This window comes from Pseudophryne corroboree, chromosome 5, assembly GCF_028390025.1.
Source record: "Pseudophryne corroboree isolate aPseCor3 chromosome 5, aPseCor3.hap2, whole genome shotgun sequence".
Classification (NCBI taxonomy): Eukaryota; Metazoa; Chordata; class Amphibia; order Anura; family Myobatrachidae; genus Pseudophryne; species Pseudophryne corroboree.
The window spans coordinates 521,435,743-521,453,512 of NC_086448.1; the positions used below are offsets into that span (position 1 = coordinate 521,435,743).

Consider the following 17,770-nt stretch of genomic DNA (forward strand, 5'->3'; position numbering starts at 1 on the left):
AGAGCTGTACAAACAAATCTTGTGCAGTCTCTGCACAGCCCAGGACTTACTCAGCCGCTGCGATCACTTCAGCCTGTTCAGGACCGGAATTGACGTCAGGAACCCTCCCTGCAAACGCTTGGATATGCCTGCGTTTTTCCAACCACTCCCTGAAAATGGTCAGTTGACACCCACAAACGCCCTCTTCCTGTCAATCTCCTTGCGATCGGCTGTGCGAATGGATTCTTCGTAAAACCCATTGCACAGCAATGATCCGCTTTGTACCCGTGCAACGCGCCTGTGCATTGTGGCTCTGACCTGATCGCAGCGCTGCAAAAAATGCTAGCGAGCGATCAGGTCTGAATTACCCCCTATGTCTTTCTCCTTCCGCCTTACCTCTCAGCTTTCACTGTCTCTGTTTCAACCCTCCCCTTTGTATCTCACAGCCTTCCTCTACCTCAAGTGTCCCCATGGAGCTATATACTGCTGGAGAAATATATGAGTGAGGGAATCCTTTTTATATAAATTTTTATCTTAGCCTGGAGTCTGGCAAATAATATTAGCAGGTGCACTATGGGCATCAGTCTGATGTGTGTGAGTGATAGCTGATATGGTGATGTCATTTTATCAGGACTTAATTTTATTATATAGATTATCTTTTCATAATCTTGAGAACTTGAGAACATGTTTGTACGGTTTATTTGGAGTATAGGATTTACTTTGTGAATCAATACACTTGAGGAAAGGAGATTGTGGGTGTTTTATCACAAAATTTATTTCAAAAGTGGTCCAGTGTGAATACTGAATTAAGATGAAGAGCAGTGGGAGCCCTTCCTCCTGGATTAGTGGTACTGTATGTTGATTCCACCACTATTACTCCCAACACTAGAATTTAGAGTTACAGTAAATGCGACTTGCACAAAGATGTCCAAATACTTACGTTTAGTGTATAGTTGCATCTAGTATAAAGATTTATCTGTCTTAATCATTACCTTGCTACATTTCACCATTCCTATAGGATGCGTACATATACTCCTCGAAAAGACATATAATTTATAAGTTACTGGAAACATCAAGGGGCTTTGTTGTCTTGTGTCTCCACATTCTATACTGAACTTACGCATTACGTGAATTTTTATGTGCAAGTGGGTACTGTTATAAGATATGCGCAATTAAAAATATTTTTAAATTGTGCAATACAACAAATTTTTACAAAAGGTGCAGATTTACATGGTGCACATAGACTTACACCCAACTCTAAATTAGGACCAAAGGGCCTTATTCAGGTTTGTTAGTAAACAAAAAAGCACACTAATCGACAACACCATACTGCATTGCAGGTGGGGCAGATATAACATGTGCAGAGTTAGATTTTGGTGGGGTGTGTACAAACTTAAATCTAAATTACAGTGTAAGAATAAATCAGCCAGTATTTACCCGGCTCAGAAACAATATAACCCACCCAAATCTAACTCTCTCTGCACATGTTACATCTACCCCACCTGCAGTGCAGCATTGTTTTGCTCATTAGTGTGCTTTTTTGGTTTACTAACACCCTAAATGAGTTCTGCCCAAGGTCTGTTTTAATGAAAATCAGTACAAAGTATTGTGAAATACATTACTGCATCATACCTCCAAACTTTTCAGAGCAGAGAGTCAGGACCGTAAAGGGCGCGTGACCTAAGATAGGAGGACATAGTATCTGTCGAGTGGGCGTGGACTAGCAGCGGACCTGTTATTGTGCATTTTGGGTGTGTGCCCAGCACTCCCTGAGCAGCTGGACAGCCCCCTGCTCACCTCTATGTACTTTATAGATGCCGTTAAAGTGTCCGAATAGTGGGACTGTCCCGCTGGAATTGGGACAGTTGGGAGGTATGCTGTATTGTTGCCCTGGCCAATGCGTTCAAACCTTGACTTACCAGTGTTGCGATGCACCTGCTGAGTTGTTTTACACAAATGTATGTCAATATTTCACAAAGTGGTAGACCATTTGCAGTAACTAATCTCTGCCAGCAATGATGTCAGCTAAATTTATGCCATGAATAGAAGAACAGCGAAACTGTCTCAGCCTACTTCACTATTTCTATGCAATTTACTGGAAAGTATAGAGTAGACATTGTACTGTTAAAAGGAGTGTAATGTGTTCATCGTTCCTAAACCTATTGTATGAGTGCCCAGTTGTTTTTGGAATCAGTCTGCATAAACCCAACCCAGGTATACATGAGTAAAACAAGTAAGTCCTATATAGCTACATTTCATAAGATACTGGGAAAAAGCAGTTTAGCTTTTCAGAATTACTGGAACATAATATGAAATTTGGGAAAGCCATACAATTTGTGGGGTGTTAGCATTTTGGAAGCTTACTACTTTTATGTCGATATACATTCTTTTTGCCTAGTTACTATTACTATATACTGTACTAGTTGATTGGAAGACAAAACAAAATCATAATGTTTCTAAGGAAACCTGTTTGCTTTAGAATAATCACGCAACATTTAGACATGAAGAATATATAAAAGGTAACAGAATATTTCTAATGCTATTTGTAGAATGTCTGCAGGGCTGTATGTAAAAGTATCATACTGCTGCTACTGTATTTACAAATCCGAGAGAAATGTTTTTAAATGGATTAATAGTATGATTGTATTTCCCTTTGCATTTATCTAATATATATTAAAGGATATCAAAATATAATTTTTTTTATTATAAGTCGTTACCTAGGATTCATGAAGTTGTAAAGTCTGCTTACAAAGCTGATCATTTAGTAAATTGGCAGTTGTTCCCCTTCTCTAACACTTAATCCCTTTACCTGTTCTTTTCCTTTAATTTTATTGAGATATGACCATTCTTTCCTAATACTGTACAATAGTTTGCATGGCATGCCTTTGTGGCAAGGGATGTGTGTAACTTCATTGGGAGAGTAGCATAGTTAAAAATGGAGCAAATATAAAACAGTGATAGTAGATGCATCCTCTGAGTTAGCTCATAGTCTACACAGAGAGATAACATACAGCTTTGTCTAGTAATTCAAATACATTTCCCTGTGCTAGGCATAGTTAAAACCACCAGGTATGTGCAAAGTACATTTTACATAGTGTTGGACACTATTTATATATTAATTCAAAACAAGATTCTTCTATGGGAGAGAGGATAACATATCAGTGTAAGCCATATGCAAATACCATTATTATTAGGGTCAATCCTGTAGCTCTGCATTTTCCATTCATGCAACCCGCATGTGTGTCACTTAGGGATGGACATCAAATGGTTCACCATCAATGGAGCCACTAGAACCTTCTCTGAGTGACAGGAATCTTTTGCTGGAAAACTATTTATGGCTTGATCCATATATGGATGGCACAAGTGTGGACATGTGACTGCATTGGGTCAATCAGAAACAGTGGGCAGAGCTAAGGGATGGCTGATGGGATGGTGTGGCTAAGTGACGTGCCAATGGGAGTAAATAAAATGTTGCTGCTTCACCACTGGTACTCAGCCATCAATGTCAGAGAAAACAATGAACACAGGATACAAACCTTTGATGTTTACCAAACATTGATGGTCAATTTCCATCCCTATTGTAACTCAAACATTGAAGCTACATATAGAATTTGCATAAAGAGTTGTGTAAAACATACATTCAACAACCCTAACAGGTCTTCTTTAAGTAGACAATATTTTAATGCTACAGTCCATTAGGGAATATCTAATTTACTGTTTACATATGTTTACAGGTTGTCGAACTGCTGTGAATGATTTAGTTTTCATTGTTGATGGGTCGTGGAGTGTAGGATATACTGACTTTGACACTGCTAAGAACTGGTTGGTAAATGTAACCAGCAGCTTTGACATTGGGCCAGCTTACACTCAGGTTGCTGTTGTTCAATACAGTGATCTACCAAGGCTGGAATTTCACCTTGGGCAACATCGGACAAACCAGCAACTCATTAATGCCCTAAAAAGCATGAAATACTTGGGTGGGAATACCCAGACTGGACGTGCAATTAAATTTGCAACTGAGAATGTTTTTCCATCCTCTCAAAGGACTAACCTGGCCAAAAACAGAATTGCAATCGTAGTTACAGATGGCAAGTCCCAGGACGATGTGGTGGAGACTGCAGCAGCAGCCAGAGCACAGAACATCATTATGTTTGCAGTTGGAGTTGGTTCTGAAATAACTAAGTCCGAATTAGTAGCAATTGCCAATATGCCGTCCACAGAGTATGTGCTGTATGCAGAGGACTATACCACCATTGACAGGATAAAGGAGACTATGCAGCAAAAGATATGTGAAGGTAATTCCTTACTGTTTAATCTTGCTACAGTTCAATATGTAATCTAATCTAATTAGCGCTTTAAAAAAAATGAAAAAATAAGCAAACATCAAAGTATTGAAAGTTAGCAATGGTTCACTGGAAGATCCCAGCATCTATTGTCTCCACTTTTGTTTTGTTTACTGGTAAAATGCACCTTCAGTATACAGATGTGTCCTTATACATCTTGCCTCAATTCGCCACATGACGTGAGTGAGCTGACAGGTCCCATACAACTCCGTTAGCGCCAGCATCTCTTTTTTTCTGAAATTTGCATCACTGTGTAAATAGGACGCACAAGCAGATTCTGATGGTTAAAGTGATATCTCTCTTGCTTATATTCTGTGTGTGTGACCGTGGCTGTATCTGCATATGAAATGCTACGTTACAGTGTTTCCTAGGAAAACACTGTAACGTACCATTATATGCAAATACAGCCACACACACACAGAATATAGGCGTGCCGCAGATTTTAATCGGCATAAGCTGCTTGTGCATCCTAGTCGCATCGTTTTGCATGGATCTGTGATATAATAGCACAAATTCTTCACTTAATCCTTAGCCACTCACTCACTGCTACCAGGTCTTCTACTTTGCAGAGCTAGCCATGCTCTCTTTCAAGTAAAGCATGTTATAATTGTAAAAATAATACAATTATCTGTTTCATTTAAAAATACAGAGCAATGATAACCACCATGCCAATATATACTGTATTGTGTTTTGTTGTTACAGCAGACGCCATGAACTACTGCTTACATAAATGCAGACACTGTAAACTTAGCTATAGGAGAAAGGCAAGCGAGTCATGTATGTTACATATATGTATATCTATTCTACCTTCAATTGATGAGTCTCTATGCCATGAGCTTTGGAAGTTGGTTTATGTATATGCTTATAGTTACCAAACTAATGCCGGGTACACAAAGAGAAAACTCTGTTGCTTTTGGTATACTGAAATGTTGCATTACATCATCCAGAAAAATATTGTACAGGTTGAGCCGCACATATGAGAAATTCCAATATCCAAGATATTCCAAGATCCACATTTTTTATGAGTGCAACGGAGATGATGACACCTTTCTGATGATTCAATGTACACAATCTTTGTTTCATGCCCAAAACTATAAAAAATACTGCATAAAATTACCTTCAGCACTCGTGGAGGGGGAGGGGGGGGGGGGGGGAGCAGAGCCGGCCCTAACCAATATGATGCCCTAGGCAAGAATTTGGCTGGTGCCCCCTAGCAGGCTAGCACCACAGCTGGTTCTGCCTCTGACCTTGCACCTCTTTCCCAGCGCCATCACCTTTCCCCATAGCAGTCCTTATTTTGGTGTTTGTACCCCCTATATTTTAAATAGGAACAGTTCGCACATTTGGCGCACAGCCCAAAAAGGGGTGTGTTTTTGCTGGCAAGGGGCATGTCCACACAATAGTAACCACAATTCCAATTACACCACACAGTACTGCAACTTTATTCACATTTTATCATGCGATAGTGTCCATAATTCATATTACATCCCACAGTAGTATCACTTTACCTTATAAATGTTACTCCTCACAGTAGAGCCCCTTATTCACATTACATCACACTAAATTGCTCATTATTCACTTTACACCACACCCTATTACTCTTTATTCACATTAGACAACACAGTAGTGCCCTTTCTATATGCAACGCCACACAGTAGAGCACCTTATACACATAATGCCACACATTAGTAATGCAGTTATACACAATTTCACACAGTAATGCTCCTTACACATATGAGACACATTAATGTCCTTATAAACATAATGCGCCTTACACATTATGACAACCTTTATTAATGCCCTTTTACACATAATGTCCCTTACACATATGCCGCACATTATTAATGCCCTTATACACATAATGACACACATCGTGTCCTCTACACATTTGCTGCACATTATTAGCGCCCCTATACACATAATGACACACATACAGTAGTACCCTGTTACACATATGCCGCACATCTTTAATGCCCTTATACACATAATGACACACATAGTGGCCCTTTACACATATGTTGCACATTATTAATGCATTTTTACATGACACACATAATGCTCCTTACACATATTCTGAACACTACTGCACAACCAACCCATCCACATGCACACAGCACTCACACTGCCACTAACACTGTGACCTCTGCCTCTGCTTGGATACAGATGTGTCCCCATAAATCTTGCATCAATGCTAATGTCGGGAACCTTTTTTTTTATGAAAATGCATCTTATTGCATTGCTATGTGGCTAGGATGCACAAGCAGCTTCTGCTAATTAAACTAATATGCAGCATGCCTATATACTGTGTGAGACTGTGGCTGTATCTGCATATGAAATGCTACACACAGAATATAGGCATGCCGCATATCATTTTAATTAGCAGAAGCTGCTGATGCCCCTATGCATATCAAATGCCCTAGGCAATTGCCTAGTTTGCCTATGGCCGGCTCTGGGGGGAAGGTATCCAATTAGCCGCTGTAAATTACCATTGCTAATGGATCCCCTGGGGGGTATATAGTTATAGAGGAAAATACAGAAGACTCTTGTGTGGGTGCACTCTTTTTAAAAAAAGAGTGCACCCACACAAGAGTCTTCTGTATTTTCCTCTTTTCCTAGTTTGTTTCTGACTCTGGGTGCACCACCAGACCCTATAATTACAACACGAATCATACGTGCATATTAGATGTTATTCTGGTACTGTAGTATTATTATTATTATGAATTATCTCTTGGAACCTTCAGAATACTGGTGCGGAATCACGTCTACTTTGTGGGGTATATAGTTATCCCTGACAACCCGGCACGGCGCTTATTGGGGATTATTTTTCCCCGATAACCAAAAATCCCAGATAACCAGCTCTTAGAGACCCGTTTTGTTTTATTTTTGGTGGGGGGGCAAAACGCATGGGTCCGGGAACTAGGTGTTTTCTCCTGAAAATGGGACATTTTTCAGCAAAAAAAAAATCGGGCTATATCCACTTCATCTCTCTTCATACTTTGATAAATCTTCTCCATTGCTTAACAGACTTGTTGGCACACAGAGGTGTAACTTCTGTTGGTGCAGGGGATGCTGCTGCTATGGTTTCCTAACCGCCTCCCCTGCACTCACCAGACACCATCAGCCAAATGCTGTTGGGACTCTGGGAAAGACAGCAGAGACAGATTAAGGGGGCAATGTATTGTCAGTGCAAACCCCCTTCCGCTTCCATACGTAAAGTGAGTGAGTGAGCTGGCTTGGCCAGTGCTGCACGCTGCAATCTGCTGTAACCCATGGCCCCAGTCCTCTGTTGTCTCCTCACCTCACACTGTACAGCGGCAGGATGCACTTCTGTGTTAACTTCAGCTGAACTGCTATTGATACTGTACATCATCCTCTCTAAAGTTGCTGTTAAGTTACATGTTTCAAACAGCAAGAAACATTCACAAATATTTTTTTGACTTCTAGCAATTAGAAACAGATTGTCTTAATTGCTTCTAATGCAAATTGTAGAAGGCTCTATAATTGTTATTTGTAATTATCACTGGGATGGTTCTTCTGGGTAATTGGAATAAAGGATGAAATGTAATTATGTTTTAGAAAGATTCATGACACAATTCTATTTACAGAATAGTGTAAATATTTCATATTACTTGCAAGGGGATTTTTTGAAGTGCTTAATTGCCCCGATAGTTAAATCAAAAGCATAAATTTGGGTTATCAGTAACATACACTAATAGTGAAATGAAATACTTAAAGAGGATGTATAGCCAAAATCAAGTTTGTTTAATAAACTTTGACCTTGAAACCTAATCATGCATTTATAAAAGGGAGTCATCCTTTCCATATCCTGTGAGAATCAATCTGTTTTTCATTATTATTATTATTATTATTATTATAACCACTTACTTATATAGCGTACACATATATTCCGCAGCGCTTTACAGAGAATGTTTTGCCCATTCACATCAGTCCCTGCCCCAGTGGAGTTTATAATCTTTATTCCCTATCACATGTACACACAGACACATTCACACTAGGGTTAATTTTGTTGTGAGCCAATTAACCTATCAGTATATTTTTTGATTGTGGGAGGAAACCGGAGTACCCGGAGGAAACCCACGGGGAGAATATACAAACTCCGCACAGTTAGGGCTATGATGGGAATCGAACCCATGACCTCAGTGCTGTGAGGCAGTAATGTACCATTAAACCATACGTACTACCCGTTCATAATGTGAACTTGGGGCACTACATACTGTAGTGGCGAAATGTGATCTTAGGCACTAATGTGGGGCATAAAATGAACAACAGCTGCAGAGAGAGGTGCCTCTACAGAAGCTTTAGTGCCTGGGCCCCTTTAATATTTTGCTATTGGGCCCACAACTTTCTAGTTACATCATTGTCAGAAGGTTTCAGGGGAGCCAATAAATTAGGGCCCGTGGTGCTCAGTAAAATTGGCACTATGCTATGAATATCATTGACCTGGAAGTACAATTCCACCATTTCCTTATATGTGGCCCTGTACCCGCTATCATTGTCAAAGCTGGTTATAGATAAATTTTCTTCTTTCATCCACTGGATTGCAGTACTCACCTGGCCCTCAGTACACTCCTTCATACAGTAGGTTCAGCAATCTTTCACTGCACTGCTAAATGCACTGTGTGACTCTCACTTTCTCGAAAGAAGAAAAATTGCAGGTGTACACCCTAAAGCATCAAACACTGCTAATAATGCTAGGAACACATTCCTAATTAAAAACACCCAAAGCAGGGGGAAGGGTGCTAGTAAAGCTGAAGGAGTCTTCTCCTTCAAATGTATGCATGTACACAATATAGAATTATATGTGTGTGGGGGGGGGGGGGGGGGGGGGGGCGAGTGTACAATGCACACCCTAATTCCAATCATAATGAGAGGGGCTAACACGCACACCCTAGGCACCAAGCACTGCCAATAACAATAATAATGATGGTAAACTCTGCAAGTTAAAATTAGTTAACTCTGCAATTTAACATATAGTAAAAATTAGGTGCTTGGCATAATTTTTGTCCAAGGTGACCTCGTTATAAGGTGGGTCCCTAACACTAAGATACAAGCCCGGGGCACGGGAACTCCCAAGCCAGCACAGGTATTAAGAGTGTTACATGAGTGAGAGGTAATGTTAATAGTTGTTACATAGGTAATAAAATAATTAGGTGCTAAAAAGTTGCTGAATTAAATATCACAATGTAATGCCCCAAGGCATCCAGGCCACACCAACCGATGGTGCCCCGCGTCCCGACCTCATCCGTAAAAATGACAAATTGTATAAATGTATTCAGGACTTACCATAATAGTGTCTTTCCCAATATGCAGTCTGCAAATGCTAGGAACACATTAATAAAGCAAAACACCCCTGACTCTCACTTTCATTCAGATGCTTCTAGAAGCTTCTCTGTCACCCACCTTTCTGGAAGCATCTGTCATTCACCTATTATGTACAAATGGTGTAATGGTTAGCATTCCTGCCTCACAGCACTGAGGTCATGGGTTTAATTCACACCATGGCCCTGTGTGGAGTTTGTAGTTTGTATTTCTGACACGAGAGCTCCCAGTGTGCGACCCGCCTCAGGCACCCCGCCGTCGCTGTAAGCAGCCCGGCATATTGCCGGGTTGGTGACATCAGCATTGACGTGGCTGGGCGGCGCTTGGAGATCACATGATCACCAATCGCTGCCCGTCCACACACAGTGAACGGGAAACCGGTTGCATCGACCCGGCTTCCGTTCACACTGCACAGCGAGCCGGGTTGAACATGTGTTCAACCCTGCTCACTACCCGTGTTGGAATACTGGGTCGCTTGACCCAGTATTTCAGCCCTGGCACCTTTCAGACCGCACATGAACACGGGTTATGAGCGTTCATGTGCCAATAACCCATGTTCATAGCTGGCGGTCTGAAAGGGGTATCACTTGGATCCTCAAAGTCTAAGCTGCACAGCAAGATAGGTACAGATGGGTCCACATTTATCTTGACCTTTAATAGGATTAACTGAGACTGGTCAGTCAGACTTAATCCCTTGCTGTATTGTTCTATGTATTGTATTGCAGCTGAGAACAATAGATGAAGGGTTTATGCTAATAAATCATGTTGTGACTAGGCGCAGAAAACTAGTCAAGATAAACGTGGACCCATCTGTAGGTAAATAAGGTAGTCATCATATAAATGTCTTCAAAAACACAGTTTTACAGCAGGGAAACAGCACTTTATAGCAACTACCAGCATCATCATAGAATTAAAAGCTATCCTGATTCGCTATGATGCTAACATGTTACAATTTATAAGAGGCCATCATCATCTTAATATAAACACCGCACAGACTTGGCCATGGCTCATGTTCAACAGCTGAGGTAATACAGTACACCTGTTAAACTCATGAATGGTAATGTAACTTAAAATACAGCATATGTTTGTTTTACATTCATAAGTCTCAGGCCTGGTATATGCCCAGTTACAGACTTGTCAAAGCCACACAATGGATATAACTGTGAAGGTGCTATATTAACTAAGTAAAACACCTTCCAAAGCAAATAAGCAGTGTGACAACATGTGCCCGATACTGAAGTACAGTATGTAGTGCATTTCATTTCTGCAATCTCAGCTGTACAGAAAAGATAAGAGCTGTACTATAGATTGGGGTAAATTGGTGGTAAGGACATCTGCTTAGACTAATGCTAGGTATAATGCTAATGTTGGGTTAAAATGTGGAATAAAACTTGGTGTGAGTGAGAGTGAGGCTTGTGAGTAACAGAGCTAAAATGAGATTATGCTTTTTTCATATTTTTGTTATTTAACCCAAAATGTTGCATCACTTGGGTCAAGAAATTTATATCACCCTCTTGTTCGGAGTATTAGACTTTACTGTTTCAAATTACATCTATCAAGGATTATTAAGAATTATGCTGCCAGTCAGAGATTGTGGAAATGTAGCAATCTTTATAGAATTGGGGACATGGAGGAATAGACAGTGGTTGGGAGACGTTTATGCTGAAAGGAAAATCAGGATTGCACACTGGTAAAATAGTCACAGCAGTTGATGATTGCACAAGGGTAGCAGAGAATAGCTGGACAGTACAATGATGTGGTAATGTATCTGAAGATTACACACTGATAGCAAGACCGTAGAAGATGAGCATTACGCATTAGTGGCCAAGTCACAGTAGCTGAAGATTACACACTGGTGCCAAAGTCACAGTATTGAAGATTACACACTGGTGCCAAAGTTATAGTATCTGAAGATTACACACTGGTGCCAAAGTCACAGTATTGAAGATTACACACTGGTGCCAAAGTCACAGTATCTGAAGATTACACACTGGTGCCAAAGTTATAGTAGCTGAAGATTACACACTGGTGCCAAAGTTATAGTATCTGAAGATTACACACTGGTGCCAAAGTCACAGTATTGAAGATTACACACTGGTGCCAAAGTCACAGTATCTGAAGATTACACACTGGTGCCAAAGTTATAGTATCTGAAGATTACACACTGGTGCTAAAGTGACAGTATCTGAAGATTACACACTGGTGCCAAAGTTATAGTAGCTGAAGATTACACACTGGTGCCAAAGTTACAGTAGCTGAAGATTACACACTGGTGCCAAAGTTACAGTAACTGAAGATTACACACTGGTGCCAAAGTTACAGTAGCTGAAGATTACACACTGGTGCCAAAGTTACAGTAACTGAAGATTACACACTGGTGCCAAAGTTACAGTATCTGAAGATTACACACTGGTGCCAAAGTTACAGTAACTGAAGATTACACACTGGTGCCAAAGTTACAGTAGTTGAAGATTACACACTGGTGCCAAAGTTACAGTAGTTGAAGATTACACACTGGTGCCAAAGTTACAGTAACTGAAGATTACACACTGGTGCCAAAGTTACAGTAGCTGAAGATTACACACTGGTGCCAAAGTTACAGTAGCTGAAGATTACACACTGGTGCCAAAGTTACAGTAGCTGAAGATTACACACTGGTGCCAAAGTTACAGTAGCTGAAGATTACACACTGGTGCCTGTCACAACTGAGGGCCTGAGCTGACGGGAGGCAGCCTCAGTTGTAGGGGCTGAGATGTACCGGAACCTGGGAGGTTGTATCAGACCCCTGGACATGTAAGTAACATGAATAATAACTGCCCGAAGGCGTGACCACGACAACTTGGATAAAAGTCAATGATGTTTACTATGACAACTCCGCAACACAGCAGCAGTAAAAGAAAACGTAAAAGTCAGCAAAGAATAAATACAGTTCCTGGGTACTACAGGATGGCAGGAGCCACAGGGCACTGGTAGTGTGAGATAGTTCTTATGATCTTCTAGATGGAAAGTCCTTACCAGGCCCGACTGTAGCAATGGAGATAACCCAGGATTGTGCCAGCTGGTGTTCCAGGAAAAGCTGGGTTGCTGAAGATAAAACAGCTGCTGTGGATACTGGCTGGAACCAGACTGTTGTTAGCACGGAGTGGATACTGGCTGGAACCAGTTAAATAATAAATGAACTTGGGAGCGATGAAATATGAACTGAAATGTAGAACTTGAGAGCGGAGAAATAATAATACCGGTGGAGAGTGGTAAAGTGTAGAAAGGACACCGGCCCTTTAAGGGAAGCTGTACTCTGCTGGAAGCTGAGCTGGAAGCAGGTAATGTTGTAGCTGGAAACAGATGAATCCACAATGGATTGGAGAGTCAGGCTACACCGCAGGTGGAATGCTGGTGCGGGTCTCTATGGTGGAAGTCTTGAGACAGGAGCTGGAACCTGGAAGACAATCACAGGAGAGAGACAAACAGGAACTAGGTTTGACAACCAAAGCACTGACGCCTTCCTTGCTCAGGCACAGTGTATTTATACCTGCAGCAAGGAAGGGATTGGCTAGGCAATTATGCAGATTATCAATACTGAGAACAGATTGGTGGAAATGATCAGCTGACAGAATCCAAGATGGCTGCGCCCATGCAGACACTTGGAGGGAAGTTTGGTTTGTAATCCATGTGGTAATGAAAACAGTAATGGCGGCGCCGGCCACCGGAGACAGGAGGCGCCAGGCTGACAGATGCACATCCAACCACGCGGACACAGCGGAGGCCGCGGCTGACGTAATCGCCACTCAGACACTCTGCATGCAGAAGTTCAGGGACGGCGGCGGAGGCCGCGGGAGACGCCATGCCAGGTGTAATATGGCGTTTACTGTGACAGCGTCCCAGAGTGACAGGAGAGGATACAGGAATGTACACATCAGGATAACAGATGGGATCCGGTCCTGGAGCGCTGAGCCAGCCTTAGGAGGCATCTGATGGGTAAGAAATGGCGTCCAGATACCCGGATCGTGACAGCACCCCCCCCCCCTTTAGGAGTGGCCCCAGGACACTTCTTTGGCTTTTGAGGAAACTTGGAATGGAATCTCCGGACCAAGGCAGGAGCATGGACATCAGAAGCATTGGTCCATGAACGTTCCTCAGGACCATAACCCTTCCAGTCAATAAGATATTGTAGTTGACCGTAACGGTGACGTGAGTCCAGGATCTTGGCCACTTCATACTCAACGCCTCGTTGAGTTTGGACTTTCGGAGTTGGAGGAAGTGAGGAATGAAACCGATTCAAGATCAGCGGTTTCAACAGGGAAACATGGAATGTCCTGGGTATTTTTAAGAAGGGAGGCAACTGGAGTCTGTAAGCAACAGGATTGATGACTTGTTCAATCTTGAAAGGACCGATATAGCGAGGTGCAAACTTCATACTGGGAACTCTTAACCTCAAATTCTTCGTGGATAACCATACCCGATCACCCACCTTGAGAGCAGGAACTGCTCGACGCTTCTTATCCGCAAACTTCTTGTACCTGAACGATGCCTTGAGCAGAGCTGATCGTACGCTCTTCCAGATATTGGCAAACTGATGCAAGGTGATATCCACTGCGGGAACAGAAGTTGCTGGAAGCGGTTGGAACTCAGGGACTTTAGGGTGGAATCCAAAGTTAGTGAAGAATGGTGTTGAAGCAGATGAAGAATGATACTGGTTGTTATGACAGAACTCGGCCCAGGGAAGTAATTGAACCCAGTCATCTTGAGAGGAGGACACATAGATGCGGAGGAAGGCCTCCAAGTCCTGATTCACCCTCTCGGTTTGACCATTGGTCTGAGGATGGTAAGCCGCGGAAAACTTTAGCTTGACTTGGAGGACTTGACATAAACTTCGCCAGAATTTGGCTGTGAATTGAACTCCTCGATCTGAGATAATTTCTTCAGGAAGACCGTGGAGTCGGAAGATCTCTTGTATGAATACTTGAGCCAACTTGGAAGCTGACGGAAGACCGGTGAGAGGAATGAAGTGTGCCATCTTGGTGAACCGGTCAACTACCACCCAGATGGTATTGAACTTGTTGCACATGGGTAAGTCTGTAATGAAATCCATCGACAAGTGGGTCCATGGTCGACGGGGAACGGATAGTGGAACCAGTTGCCCCGCAGGCGACTGGCGGGATACTTTATGTTGGGCACACTTTGGGCAAGATGCAATAAACTCCAAGACGTCCTTTTTCAGAGTTGGCCACCAATAGGACCTAGAGATAAACTCCAGGGTTTTTTGGATACCTGTATGTCCGGCAAAACGGGAAGCATGGGCCCAATGCATGAGCTTCTTCCTTAGCATCGGCTTCACAAAACTTTTCCCTGATGGGGGCGTAGAGTCCATCCCTACCGTGGAGAATGCCAACGGATTTATAATAGGATGCTTGTCTGAAGACTCTGACTCATTTTCTTGCTCCCATGAGCGGGAAAGGGCATCGGCCTTGCGATTCTGAGAGCCCGGACAGAACTGGAGTTTAAAGTCGAACCTGGAAAAGAAAAGTGCCCATCTGGCCTGACGAGGGTTGAGACATTGTGCGCCCTTCAGGTATAAAAGGTTCTTGTGGTCTGTAAGTATGGTGATTGAATGAGAAGCTCCCTCCAACAGATACCTCCACTCTTCTAGAGCGAGCTTGATGGCTAGCAACTCCTGGTCGCCAATGGCATAGTTGCGCTCAGCTGGGGAGAACTTCCGGGAGAAGAAACTGCAAGGGTGTAAATGGCCATCTTTAGCCCTCTGAGATAACACCGCTCCTACTCCAACGGAGGAGGCATCCACCTCTAAGATGAAAGGAGAGTCGATGTCAGGCTGTTTCAGAACAGGCGCAGAGATGAACCTTTGTTTTAAAAGATGAAATGCTTGCATGGCTTCTTCAGACCACTTGGACGGGTTAGCACCCTTCTTAGTGAAAGCAGTAATAGGCGCCACAATGGTGGAAAAGTCTCGTATAAACTTTCGGTAATAGTTGGCGAACCCTAAGAACCTCTGGACCCCTTTGAGGGTTAAGGGTACCGGCCAATTTTGGATTGCTTGTAGTTTCTCAGGATCCATCTCTAGTCCGGAACCGGACACAATGTACCCTAGAAACGGAATGGACTTGACTTCAAAGACGCATTTTTCTAATTTGCAATAGAGATGATTGACACGGAGACGGGACAGAACCTCTTTAACCCAAAAACGATGTTCCTCTAAATTGTTGGCAAAAATGAGGATATCGTCTAGATAGACCACGACATGACGGTATAGAATGTCTCTGAAGATCTCATTGACAAAATGCTGGAAGACAGCTGGAGCATTGCTCAATCCGAAGGGCATGACGAGGTACTCATAATGTCCGTCACGGGTGTTAAAGGCGGTCTTCCACTCGTCACCCTCACGGATCCGGATGAGATTGTATGCACCTCGCAAGTCCAGCTTTGTAAAGATGGTAGCTCCGCTAACTCTGTCAAAGAGCTCAGTAATCAGGGGTAAAGGATAACGGTTCTTGATGGTAATGTCGTTCAAACCTCTGTAGTCGATGCACGGCCGCAGACCACCATCTTTCTTTTTTACAAAAAAGAAGCCTGCGCCGGCTGGAGAAGAAGAAGGTCGAATGAACCCCTTTGCTAGGTTCTCTTTAATATATTCCTCCATAGAATGCGTCTCAGGCAGAGACAACGGATAAGTTCGGCCTCGAGGTGGAACCTTCCCTGGAACGAGATCAATCGGACAGTCCCATTCTCTATGAGGAGGAAGGATATCAGCAGAAGCTTTACTGAACACATCCGTGAAATCTTGATATGGAGGAGGTGGAACATCAGACGACCTGGGGGAGGAAGAACAGACAGGCAATACTTTAAACAAACATGTCTCAGCACAGGAGGAACCCCATGCCAGGATTTGCGTAGTCGTCCAATCAATTGTAGGATTGTGAAGACGGAGCCATGGAAGGCCCAGGACCACAGGATGTGTGGCTCTTGGAATCACTAAAAGTGAAATAAGTTCGGAATGAAGAACTCCCACTCTCAGACGAACTGGTAGAGTCCTTAGAGCAATAACTGTATCAAAAATTTTACTGCCATCCACGGCAGTTAAGGAGATGGACGAAGGAAGTCTCTCGGTGGGTAGGGACCACCGTTTAACATAGGCTTCGGTAATAAAGTTCCCAGCTGCTCCGGAATCAAGGAGGGCAATGACGTTCCGATAACGTTGAGCAATTTGGAGCGACACTGGGAGATTACAATCATGAGGAGATGGAGAGGAGATCATTATTCCTAGCCGGCCCTCTCCTGGGCGAGCTAGGGTTTGGAGTTTTCCCGGACGTTCGGGACAGGCATTGATGGTGTGAGACGGAGCTGCACAGTAAAGGCAGAGAGACTCAGAGAGACGTCTTCGGCGCTCAGCAGGAGTTAAACGGGAACGGCCAAGTTGCATGGGCTCATCTTTAGATGGTGACAGTTGACGAGGAGGAGGAGCAGAAGATTTTGGAGCAGATGATCTTCCACGCTCAGTTGCTCTCTCTCTGAAACGTAAATCAACTTTCGTGCAGAGTGAGATTAGCTCATCTAACTTAGAAGGTAAGTCTCTGGTAGCTAACTCATCTTTAATACGCTCAGATAAGCCATGCCAGAATGCAGCATACAGGGCCTCGTCGTTCCATGCCAGTTCGGATGCCAGGATCTGGAACTGTATCAGATATTGTTCTACAGTACGTGACCCCTGGCGTAAACGGAGAATCTCGGATGAAACTGAGGTTACCCGGCCTGGCTCGTCGAAGATGCGCCTGAATGTTGACACGAAGGCAGTGTAGGAAGATAGCAGGGTGTCGGACCTCTCCCATAACGGTGATGCCCAATCAAGGGCTGAGCCACTGAGAAGAGAAATAATGTAGGCAATTTTTGTACGGTCACTGGGAAAATTGCCAGGTTGTAGCTCAAACTGAATCTCACACTGGTTGAGAAATCCCCTGCAGAATCTTGGAGATCCGTCAAATTTTGCTGGCGTTGGAAGATGAAGACGTGGAGCAGAAATGGGTAAGGTGGGTGGGGTTATAGCTGGAGTCACTGTGGTTGACGCACCAGACGCGCCTGATCCACGGAGAGTTGTC

At 43.1% G+C, this 17,770-nt stretch overlaps 1 protein-coding gene across 1 annotated transcript in view; it reads left to right on the top strand.

The window, feature by feature from the left end:
* The window catches only part of LOC134929625 (collagen alpha-1(XXI) chain-like), a 293,832-nt gene that overhangs the window by 128,198 nt on the left and 147,864 nt on the right, over window positions 1–17,770 (top strand). The window contains exon 3 of the mRNA XM_063925210.1: window positions 3,714–4,274. Within this exon, the coding sequence (XP_063781280.1) occupies window positions 3,714–4,274 (561 nt within the window). The remainder of the gene's footprint in view (window positions 1–3,713; window positions 4,275–17,770) is intronic.